This window comes from Diabrotica virgifera, chromosome 4, assembly GCF_917563875.1.
Source record: "Diabrotica virgifera virgifera chromosome 4, PGI_DIABVI_V3a".
NCBI lineage: Eukaryota > Metazoa > Arthropoda > Insecta > Coleoptera > Chrysomelidae > Diabrotica > Diabrotica virgifera.
In genome coordinates this window covers 99,617,952-99,630,734 of record NC_065446.1, presented here as the reverse complement: position 1 = coordinate 99,630,734, position 12,783 = coordinate 99,617,952, and the positions used below count along the sequence as shown (strand labels likewise).

Here is a 12,783-nt window from a genome sequence, read left to right as displayed (position 1 = left end):
AAGCTGGTGGAAACACAAAAAAAATGTGGAATATTATAAATGATATCTCTGGTCGGAATCAAAAATCTAAAAACATTGAATACATATCAATTGTTAATGACAATATAACTGTAAGTAATAACAAAGAAAAAGCAGATATATTTAATAATTTCTTTTCTAATATTGGTGCTGATATGGCAAATAGAATACCGGTGACAAGTATACCTGATAATTTTATTGCTAATGATAAGGTTGAATCTAGCTTATTCTTAAAACCAGTAACTAAAAATGAAGTAACAATACTAATATCAAAGTTAAAAAATAGCTGTGCTCCTGGACCAGATAAATTGTATGCTAAAACAATAAAAAATATCCATAGTCCTGTCGCCAGGGGGGGTACAACGGCCTTCTTAATTCAGATGGACTTACCCAAGTTTTTTTTATGTATTTTGACCCGTAGAACACGAATTTTTTGGGTAACAGTTGATCCGGATGTCGATAAGATTGTTATTAACAAAGAAGTTGAGGAATTACATAACAGCGATTTCTCGCAAAACAAAACATTTTTTTGTATTTTTTGGGTCATTCTAACCAAAAAATGTTCCTACAAGTTTTTTCGTAGGATGCATAGTTTTCGAGATAAACGCGGTTGAACTTTCAAAAAATCTAAAAATTGCAATTTTTGAACCCGAATAACGTTTGAATAAAAAATAAAATAGCAATTCTGCTTACCGCCTTTAAAAGTTTAAGTAAAATTATATCTGTTTTGAATATTTGCATTGCTAAAAATTTATTTTTTGATTGTTCAAAAAAGCTGTAAACACATAGTGTTTCCCGTGCCTAATACATGCGTTTTAATGCATGCTACTTAGAAATAGCCCCGCTTGCACTTTTACCTCCTCTACGTACTCGTTCGATTTTAAATGAGAAATCATTGAAACATCACTCAAGCACTAGGTGTTTATAGCTTTGTTTTAACAATAACATAATACATTTTTAGCAATACAAATAATTAAAACCGATATAATTTGACTTGAACTTTCAAATGCGGTAAGCAGAATTGCTATTTTATTTATTAATCAAAAGTTTTTCGGGTTCAAAAATTCCAATTTTTCGATTTTTTGAAAGTTCAACCGCGTTTATCTCGAAAACTATGCATCCTACGAAAAAATTTGTAAAAACATTTTTTGGTTATAATGGCCCAAAAAATACAAAAAAATGTTTTGTTTTGCGAGAAATCGCTGTTATGTGATTCCTCAACTTCTTGGTTTATAACAATCTTATCGACATCCGGATCAACTGTTACCCAAAAAATTCGTGTTCTACAGGTCAAAATACATAAAAAAAACTTGGGTAAGTCCATCTGAATACAGGAGGCCGTTGTATCCCCCCTGGCGACAGGACTATCCATGATCTAATCTCACAGCCTTTAACTCATATTATAAATTTGTGTTTTCAAAGTGGTAAAATACCACTACAATGGAAAGAATCTACAGTCACCCCCATTTTTAAATCCGAAAATTCGAGTAAACTGAACAACTATAGGCCCATTTCTTTAATAAATAATTTTGCTAAAATATTTGAAATGGCCCTAAAAGAAAGGTTGCTTGAATTTTTTCATATAAATAAGGTTATTTCAGATAAGCAATTTGGTTTTGTAAAAATATCAAGTACAGAAAGGGCTGTAGTTGACCTACTGGAGAAAGTGATAGGAGCTGTGGATGAATCATTGAAATGCGTAGTGGTTTTCCTTGATTTAGCTAAGGCGTTTGACACGGTCTCTCATAAAATTCTCTTAGATAAACTAAGTAATTATGGGGTTAGGGGAATTGCACTAAATCTAATAGCAGATTATTTGTCGGAAAGAGCTCAACGAGTAAAAATTGGCCCAGAATTGAGTTCTGAAACTACAATAAAATTCGGAGTACCACAAGGAACAGTATTAGGACCACTTTTATTTAATATTTATCTGAACAATATCACAAGAATTAATAGTTTCAACGGCCACATTGTTTGTTATGCCGATGACACAGCAATATTATTTATGGGGAAAACAAGGGAGGAGGTTAAAACCAGCTCTGAAATGAACCTAAAACAGCTAAACTTATGGCTAAAATTTAACAAACTGACATTAAATATTAATAAAACAAAATATATCGCCTTTAGCCCAACAATTGTTGACCAACCTACAAATTTTCATATAAAATTGCATAACGCAAAATGTCAAGGACAAAATTGTGACTGTTCTTCAATAGAAAAAGTTTTCTCTATAAAGTATTTAAGTGTCTTCATAGATCAACATTTACGTTGGTCAGACCATATCACTCATGTCAGTAAACGAATAAGGGCTCTAATGCATAAATTTTATATCTTAAGAGATATTCTACCCAGGAAAAAATTAATCATGGTTTATAACTCGCTTGCAGAATCAGTCTTAAGATATTGTATTGTAGCATGGGGTGGCGCGTTTAACAAAACTCTTAACATTTTAGAAACAGTTCAAAATACTCTATTAAAAATAATTTTTAAAAAAAGAAAACTGCATCCAACAAAAAAATTATATGATGAATCCGAGATATTTAGTGTTAAATCCCTCTACATCTACAACTGTGTTTTAAATGTTCATATAAACTCAAAAAAATTTAAATTTCAAAGCAACCGATTAACTCGATCAGTAACAAATATGGATATTAGTATTCAGCAGTTCAAAAAATCAGTAACACAAAGATCCCTAATGTTCTTTGGACCTAAATTTTATAACATAATTCCTATACATATCAAACAAGAAGCTAAATTATTTAAATTTAAAAAATACATAAAAACCTATCTAAAAACCCTCTTACAATTATTTTTGGACGCAATGTCTTAATGTATGAACGACAGCATAATCAGAGTAGAATTTGGGTGTATATTGGTATTATAATTACCAAAGTATTCAGCAGCTAGAGAGGTTTACCGTCCGTCTTGTTCTGTTGCATTATCTCTTCGATAGTTAGGTATGTTACTTCTTAGTTCCAACCTTAATACTACTTTTATGTACAATTGATACAGTTTCGATTGACATAGTACAGTGCAAAACAGGCAACTCTTGCCTAGGCATGGTGCTGAGTCAGTCGATACTAATAATAATATAAGATCTAAATGTAAAATGTTGTACACACATATTTTTGAATAAATTTGAAATTTGAAATTTCACGGGATATCTGTTGGCCTGTAAAACGTAAAACATTTTTGTTTAATTTAGTAATATTTTGTATTTTGATAACGACGTCCGAGTTGGAAGTCGAAACGCCAATAAAATCATGTTTTAAGTTAAATTTTTGGCTTATTTCCCATTTAGAATAATAAATTACATAAATGACACAAAGAAATAGCTTCAGAACCGTATCGAATGCCTTGTTATAATCTAGGAAGCAATCTAGATGTCCTGGTTTACATCTAAACATCTCTGTATTAGCACATTTACTGCATATAATGCTTCTCTTGCTCCTCGAGCATTTCTAAATCCGAAATTTTAATACTCATGTTCATTAAAAACATATTACATACATGTATTCTAAACAAACAGTTATTCGACGATTTTATCTTGAAATGTCGCAAAACCACTGATTTCGTGCACAATACATTTTAAATAGATTTACTCTTTGCACCAATGTGTTCAATTGATGTTCCCTCTACTTGATTTGCTACCTGAGTGACCTTCACCGTTTCAGATATTTCAGTACGTTTGTAGTACTAACAACGAAGATACCAAGATTATTTAATTGCTACATTAAATTTTTAGCAGTAACTCAAACATCCTGTAAGTCTCAAGCCACGTCTCCAGTAACATGTTTAACCCCTCCTCCAGAGTTTCACGTGAAGGAAATGAAGACGTCCGCCGTACAAGACGCCAGTAACCAGACTGATTCGATAATATGCGCCGAAGAAAACTCCAGCATGATCTCCGCAGGTACGGAGGTGCTGGAAAAGATTCCAGTAGTACAGGAAGAAGAACCAGAGATAGAAGTGAAGCCGGTCATAATCGAAAAAGAAACGCAAGTGGAGGAACCATTGCCAGAACCTGAGGTAAGTCTCTTATGTCCTTACGATTGGCATTTGTTTTCTGTAATGGCGTGTTTTTAATCATTGTTTTATACTTTTGTATCCCTGTTATTATCTGATCATCTTATTTTTGTGTAATGACTAAAGCTCGGATTTATAGGCAACAAAAATTGAAGAAAAAGGCGCCTGTATAGGCAAAGATTTTTATTACAAAGGCAGGAATATTAACATTTAGGCAAAATATAGGCAATAAAGGAATATAACTTATTATTTATAACCACTTAAAATTTTATCATTAATAGAAACAACTAAATGTTTTTCAATATTTTCGGTCTTAAAACTATGTCTTCGATCACTTAAAATTAATTTGTACATTGAAAACGAACGTTCGACATCGACAGATGTAATTGGAGCATATTTCAGAGCGGATAATAAATCTGGCATAATTTGTAATTCCTCGGAAAATGTCCCATTCAAAACTTTAGCAACATTAGATAAAAACGAAAAACCTTCATTCTTGTCGAAAACATATTTCATTTTTTTAAAAATTAATTGACCGTTACTTCCAGGTGCCGATTTAATTTTCGTCTTTAAATTATCTATTAATTTTACTGATTCACATAAATTTATCTCTTGTTTTTCTAATAAGGTAGTTGTGGTAACTATTAATTTATAATTGTCATTGATATAAGCGAGTTTCTGTTTCAATTTGGGATTTTTTAATATTTTTTTTTGCTTCTCGAATGGCTTCGGAAATATCATCATCAAATTCTGACATAACTAATTCTATTTCATTGCAGTGTTCAAAGTAAAAAAACTGCTTCGAGCCAGGTTCCCCACCTTGTAATTACTGGTTTAGGTGGCAAAGGGACACCGGGAAGTCTTTCTTTATATATTTGCACCCTCAACGGAGCCTTTACAAAAACTTTTTTCATAAAATTTATAAAATTATTTACCAACGGAAACAGATTTCTTATTTCATCAGCAATTCTATTTACCCCGTGGGCTACACAAGTGCAATGAATTAAATTAGGATAAAAAATCTTTAAGCATATAGACAGCTTTTAACATATATGCCGCAGCATCTGAAAGCATTAAAACAATTTTATTCACTGGTATAGGGTTGGGTAAAAAGAGGTTTGTTAAACTATCTTGTATAAATCGACTTATTGTTAAATTTTTTGTTTTTTCCAATTCTTTAACTGCAACTAAATCAGGTTTTCTCGCAAAGTTTTCGTTCAAAATTCCAATCATTAAATTAGCTATATACCTGCCGCATACATCTGTCGTTTCATCCAAGATAATATACAAAAAATTGCCCTCTAACTCCCGCTTAATTTTTGAAATACATTCCACATAACATTTTTCCACAGTATGTTTTCTCAATGTACTCTCGTCCGGTAAGGATTTATAAGATATTTTTCGAAAAAGCATTTAAAACTAGGGTTATTAACTTTATATAGAGGAATGTTGGATGCAATAATCATCTGGCATAAATCAAATTTAAATGCGTCTTCCTCCTTTTTTTTTTGAACTGCTTAAACTATCCTGCAGAGATATTTGGGTTAACTTAGAGGAATTTAATTTTTCCAAATTACGTTTATGAAGTGGGGTTCCACAATGCTAGTCAATAAAGTACTTTTTTCTACTTGAAATCTGAGAATTAAAAAAAAAATAATTAGAATTCTAAAACCGCTTTAGAATTTAGTTATGTTGTGGGACGAGAAAAAATAAAACTTACCGATTTGCCGCATGGTTTACAAAATGCTCCATCTCCTTCTATAGAAAGTTCCGAATAAGGTGCGATCCATAGCCTTAATTTAGATGTCATCTTTTCATACAAATGTCTAAAACGTTTTAAAACGTGTTCTTTGCTTTTCGGTATACGCAACAAAACTAAACTAGGATATATAGCACTTTGTGACTAAACTCTGATACAGTAACCGACTGTACAACTGATAATAAACTAATAAAGCTTAGGGATTTCCAAAGTTAACCCTCAAGTCCGTACATTTTCCTATAAATCTGTTGTATAAACAAACCATTGATATTTTATTATTGACCCAAAATTTTATTATAGAATGGTTTAGTAATAGAATAATAGCATGGGTAGTACCATGAAATTTTAAAAAAGGCACAAATAGGCGGAATTTACGAAAAAAGGCAAAAAGTGCAAAAAACAATTATAATAGGTAAAATAGGCAAAAAAGGCATTTTGCCTATAATCCGAACTTTAGTAATGACTGACCTGTTTTTCAATGATGACCTGATGACTGTTTTGTAAATTCTGCCTTTCATTTCTTTTCCGATATTTTTATTTCTCCATATTGTGTCATTCAGGCAACATGCGGCTCTCTTTGCTCTATTTACTTGATCTTCCACTTCTGTTTCGAGCTTTCCGTAGCTAGATAGTGTGATGACTAGAGAGCGGAATATATGCAACACAACATTACCAAAATATGCGCATATATATGCATTACTTTTACTACAAATATGCAGGTATTTTTTCTAAATTTGTCTAAATATGCAAATGCATATTAAAAATACTCAAAAATAAAACAATATATTAAATATGTATAAACATGTATGTTTAAAAAATTCAATCTACATTTATGTTTAATACATATTTATTTTTCACATAAAAACAAATGAAATGACACACAAAAACTGATATTATAATTAAATTAAGAATCTAAATTATAGTATGAATTTATAATCAAATATTTTTCAAAATTTTCAACTAGCAACTTTTGCCTTCTATCACTAAAAACGTGTTTGGACACAGAAAAAGTTCGTTCTACATCTACTGATGTTATAGGACAATATTTTAATTTAGGTAGTAAACTAATTTGCCAAGTCGTAAGATCTTCAGAAAAGTTGCCTTGAAAAATACGTACAACTTTCCTCAAACAATCGAAGCCCTCATTTTTTTCTAAAACATTTTTTAATTTATTTCTAATTGTAATCCCTGTATTTCCGGGAATTTTTTGACAATGAGCAGAAAAAGTGTTAACAAGATTAACCGAATCACTTAATTGTAAATTCCTTTGTTCTAATGACTTTATTAGATCTGGTAAAAAACTAAATTAACTTTTATGAACATAAGTTCTTTAGCAATTTGTACGTTACTTAAAAAATTTAAAATGAAATGTGAAAATGAATGTAACTTACGATTAAGGCCTTTTGCCTTGCAAAATACTTTGTCTCCACTTAGCTTTAACTCGGGAAAACACCTTATCCAAGTACTTTTTTGAATGGTAGACATATTTAAATTTAATATATACCAATCACTTCAAAAACACCAAATACGATACAACGTTTACTTTAAACAAATGTTGGCCGGAAACTGACAAAATAAATATTAGACCCTTAAAAGCAGGTAGGTACCTACGACTTGCTACGCTAATAAAATAATATTTTTCAGGGGAACACCCATAATTGTTAAATGCAGGTAGTAATGGGAAAGTCCAGATAGATAATAATGAGCGATAGATAGATAAATAACGAGCTCGTTCATATCGAAGTTATAAAATTCCAACTAAGGGAGGAAAATTTTAAACTTTTATATAATTTATTTTTAAAATATGCAAAATAAATCGTGTTTAGCTTAAATATGCAATGTTGTGTTTGTTGTCTGAAAATATGCAATATATGCATCTATATGCACTTTGCATATATTCTGCTCTCTAGTGATGACTAATATTTACAACTCCATCACTTATTTTATTATCTGACCTTTCAGCTCCAATTTACATCTTAGTAGATTTGCTGTTACAACCATGCATTTTGTCTTTTTTTGAAAAAGTAACATTGTAATATTTTTTGACGGTTATATTAAATTGGTACAGCATACGTTGTAAATCGTCTGCATAACAGATTATTTTAAGTTGTTCTTGTCCCATTTGATATCCTTTTTTAGTTCTATTATCTCATCATGGTAGATATTATGTTTCCCAGTTAGATGATAATCGATTGTCAGGATGTGGGTCAGAAATAAAAAGTTATATTTCGGAATTCGAGAGATCAATGTAGAGAGATTCAATGTAGGTGAAGAGATACAAAAAGATAAGCAATGTATTTCCGAGCACAAAATCGACCATTTTTCCATTTAAATCTCAATAAGAAAATCTAAAGTCCATAGTAGCAAAAATGGCCGCAAAATCTCTCGTGTTTATTTATTTATACTTATACTATTATTTATTATAATATTTATCTGTTTTGTGTGTTACATGGATTAGGAAATAAACGAAGGTATGCTCCTTGGTGCCGCATGCCGTGGGATTTCCAACTATTTTGTTTCATTTCCTGGTCTTTAAAATGTTTGTTGGATTTACCTATCGTATAATATGTTTGGATAACCCCGAATTAGGCTAATAAACAACTCATATTTATTTGAAATATTAAAATCACTCTATGATATATTTTTATTAAATGAATAACTTAACATCCATTGTATTAACAAATAATTAACAAAATTCGAATATGTTGATAAACAACTTCTTTACAAAATTGATGAGGGCGTGTCCACTTTGCTTTGGGTGACAGAACAAATTTTTCCTTTTTTTGATTGGCCAGACGTAAGAAACGCACTGTAAAAGATGAAAGTTGGTGAACTCTTCCGTTCCGTTACGTTTCTCTTACGTTCCGTCAGGCGCTTGCGTTCATTTGTAAACACGAGTACACAAAATTCGGTGTTGATCTTTTCCAGTGCGTCTCCGTTGCGTCTACGTCTACGCTACGTCAAACTATAAATCCAAATTTAGGGTGGATAACCAAAGGATTTTAGGCATGTAATACCTGAGAAACTTAACGTATAAAGTAACTCCATTCAGGTTGAAGGTTCACATTTTTTAAGATACTCAACTGAATTTTTTTAATTCTAAAAGCGGCCTACTGCGAATCCAAAAACACGGTAAATTACCGATAGTTTGCTTTGCGTTACAGATATCGGAAAAAGTTATTTGAACAAGTTGTTCCAAATATTATTCTAATCTCACATACCAAATTTCATCACAAAATTCACACTTTTAGTTTTTTCATTATTTGTAGTCAGGATCCTAAAATCGCAGAGTAGGCTGCTGGCCGATTAGCCGCCCTTGCCCAATCTCCGGGCAGCGTGTGCGTTAAGCGATAATGCAGCTCTAAGGAGACCGGTCTCCTTAAACTACCATGCTTACACGCTGCTGGGCTGCGCGGAGCATTAGCAAGTGAGATTTTCCGACCAGCAGCCTCCTCTGCGATTTTAGGATCCTGACTACAAATAATGAAAAAACTAAAAGTGCGAATTTTGTGATGAAATTTGGTATGTGGGGTTAGAATATTATTTGGAATATCTTGTTCAAATAACTTTTTCCGATATCTCCAACGCGAAGCAAAATAGCAAAGTAAACAAAACAGTGTAGCATGTGTAAAAAATTTATGGGGAGGCTAAGCCTCCCTTGCCTCCTCTGACCAGCCGCCACTGGTATAAAGGCTGATTTATGTTAGGACGGGGCGTGCACGATACGTTCCGTAGAACAATAGAAAGCGCCCTTCCCGGTGTTGCCCCGTTCCGTTGTATGATAAACTAGGCAATGCTTTTCATATCAGACGAATTATCAACGTGCCCCGTAAGACATCCGTGTCGTCCACGTCCCCGTCCTAACATAAATCCAGCTTAAGGGTGTATGATGGGTCGTTGAAAAGGGGCGAAGGCGGGGAGTCTAATATAAAGTAGAAAGTCTATTATCTGTGCTCCTATTCGCCGGATCGTAATATGTGAGGTGACACGTGATAGGATTTAACGAATAAAATATAGTGTAGGAAACAGAGGTTGAACCTTGCAAAATGGACACAAGTCCGGTTTCATTTTTTTTTCTGGTATATCAAGGGGTGCTTATTATGAGACTAACTTTTTCTTAAAAATTTCGCCCCGGAACCCCCCTTTTCACCCCTTTAAAGGGGGTAATTTGTGGTTTTTGCGGAACGTAGCATTCATGTACCTTTTGCAAAAAATTTCTTTTATAGAAATATGAAGAGGACTATAGTTTCTACGATTTATTTCCCAACAGCATATGTCATATCACCCACCGTTTAGTGGGGGTGGGGTCCCAAAGTTGACAAGTTTAAAAAAAAGATGTTTTTAAAAAAAAATGTTTTTCCCTAACTGTAATGGAAATTAAGAAGAAATCCTGCGGCAATTATTCACAAATAAGTGAGTGATTTTTTGGTATAGATTTCACTTAAGGATAATTGCCTTTTTTTAATTACAGGGTGTTACATTTTAAAAAACCCCTTTTTATACCATCTGAACCGTTTATGCTAGAGTAAAAAGACTTTCAGCGATTATCCATGTACTGGTGCTATTTACAAATTTGTATAATGCATCCCAATTTTTTCCCCGGAACCACCAAAAAAAAGAAGAATTAATAAAGAAAGTGATTTTCTTGGAATCCTTCACACACAATGCCCTTTATTAATATACTTTATAATCATTTTGTGCACGTTATTATTACCCATGCATGGACACCAAAAGCGATTTCCTAGTGCAACCCCTGTAGCAAAAAAAAATAAATAAAATGGGGGGTTGAAAAAAAATTTTTTTTTTGCTTTTTGATCAATATAGGCATATCAATAGTGTTTTTCAAAAATATATATGGTTATTGCAAAATCCCTGCGGAAACCACCCCTATCCTTGAAAATATACTGCAGAAACTACCCCTATCACTTGGCGAGCATGTTTTTACGATTTTCTCATTACCTATGCATTCTTTTTAAACAAAACTTATATAAGGTTAAAGACCACTATTTACTCTAAAAATTAGGTCCTATTCATTTTTTTCGTATAAGCAACCGTTACGGCACAGTCGCGCCGTAAACCTCAGATATGCTTTGGCGGGCTCCAGTTTTTGTTTTTTTTTTCGTCACCTGTTCGTTTTATTAATAAAGTACTTATGTAAAATAAAACAACACAGTGTAACCTACAAATTATGACCTACGCACATTTTACATTCTTTGCCCCCCAAAACCACAGTGGTGGCCCAAAATCAATTTTTGCATATTTTCGCCACATACACGCATTTTATTGCATTAATGCTACCTTAATAGCACAATATTCACCCTTAAGTGGTCGCTGAGCAGTGGCGGATCTAGGGAGGGGTAATGGGGGCGATCACCCCCCCCCCTCAAACCAAGTGATATTATATTTAAAGATTATAAAAATATTCATTTATTTTTATAGAAATACTTATTTTATTATTTTTATAAGAATGGCGTACTTTTTATGCTTTAGTGACAGTGGTGGATCCAGCATCGTTAAGAGGGGGGTGCCAATTGGCTAAATTTTTATAAAAATAAATGAATATTTTTATAATCTTTAAATATAATATCACTTGGTTTCAGAGGGGGGGGTGATCGCCTCCATCACCCCTCCCTGGATCCGCCACTGCTTAGCGACCACTTAAGGGTGAATATTGCGCTATTAAGGTAGCATTAATGCAATCAAATGCGTGTAGGTGGCGAAAATATGCAAAAATTGATTTTGGGCCACCACTGTGGCTTTGGGGCGCAAAGAATGTAAAATGTGCATAGGTCATAATTTGTAGGTTACACTGTGTTGTTTTATTTTACATAAGTACTTTATCAATAAAACGAACAGGTGACGAAAAAAAAAACAAACTGGAGCCCGCCAAAGCATATCTGAGGTTTACGGCGCCACTGTGCCGTAACGGTTGCTTATACGAAAAAAATGAATAGGACCTAATTTTTAGAGTAAATAGTGGTCTTTAACCTTATATAAGTTTTGTTTAAAAAGAATGCATAGGTAATGAGAAAATCGTAAAACATGCTCGCCAAGTGATAGGGGTAGTTTCTGCAGTATATTTTCAAGGATAGGGGTGGTTTCCGCAGGGACGTTGCAATAACCATATATATATATATTTTTGAAAAACATTATTGATGAAGCATATGCCTATATTGAATCAAAAAGCAAAAAAAAAATTTTTTTTTTCAACCCCCCATTTTATTTATTTTTTTTGGCTACAGGGGTTGCACTAGGAAATCGCTTTTGGTGTCCATGCATGGGTAATAATAACGTGCACAAAATGATATATAAAGTATATTAATAAAGATTGTGTGTGAAGGATTCCAAGAAAATCACGTTCTTTATTAATTCTTCTTTTTTTTGGGTGGTTCCGGGGAAAAAATTGGGGTGCATTATACAAATTTGTAAATAGCACCAGTACATGGGTAATCGCTGAAAGTCTTTTTACTCTAGCATAAACGGTTCAGATGGTATAAAAAGGGGTTTTTTTTTTAAAATGTAACACCCTGTAATTAAAAAAAAGGCAATTACCCTTAAGTCAAACCTATACCAAAAAATCAGTCACTTATTTGTGAATAATTGCCGCAGGATTTCTTCTTAACTTCCATTACAGTTAGGGAAAATTAATTTTCTTTTAAAAACATCTTTTTTAAAAACTTGTCAACTTTGGGGTGTCAACTTTGGGGCCCCACCCCCACTAAACGGTGGGTGATAGACATATGCTGTTGGGAAATTAATCGTAGAAAATATAGTCCTCTTCATATATTTGACCGGCTATACCTGGAATCAGTCCTCGCAATTCAATTTGTTTTTCTTCGAAAAGGACACAGAAGCCGTGCCCTTTTCAACAGCGTTAACTTAATTTAATTTAATCTAATATTTTCTGAGGGGTTCTATTTGTTTATAAGCCAAAAAATTGATTCTTTATAACATTCCTGAGACCGCTCAAATGGTCCAAT

The 12,783-nt window shown here is 32.9% G+C and overlaps 1 protein-coding gene across 2 annotated transcripts in view; it reads left to right on the top strand.

The window, feature by feature from the left end:
- LOC114332288 (protein winged eye) overlaps positions 1-12,783 on the top strand; it is a 251,400-nt gene that overhangs the window by 126,387 nt on the left and 112,230 nt on the right. The window contains exon 8 of one of the 2 annotated variants that reach the window (XM_050649543.1): positions 3,767-4,047. In XM_050649543.1, coding sequence (XP_050505500.1) covers positions 3,767-4,047 — 281 coding nt within the window. Of the gene's footprint in view, positions 1-3,763; positions 4,048-12,783 lie in introns of both variants that reach the window. The other variant, XM_050649542.1, reaches the window with a different exon arrangement.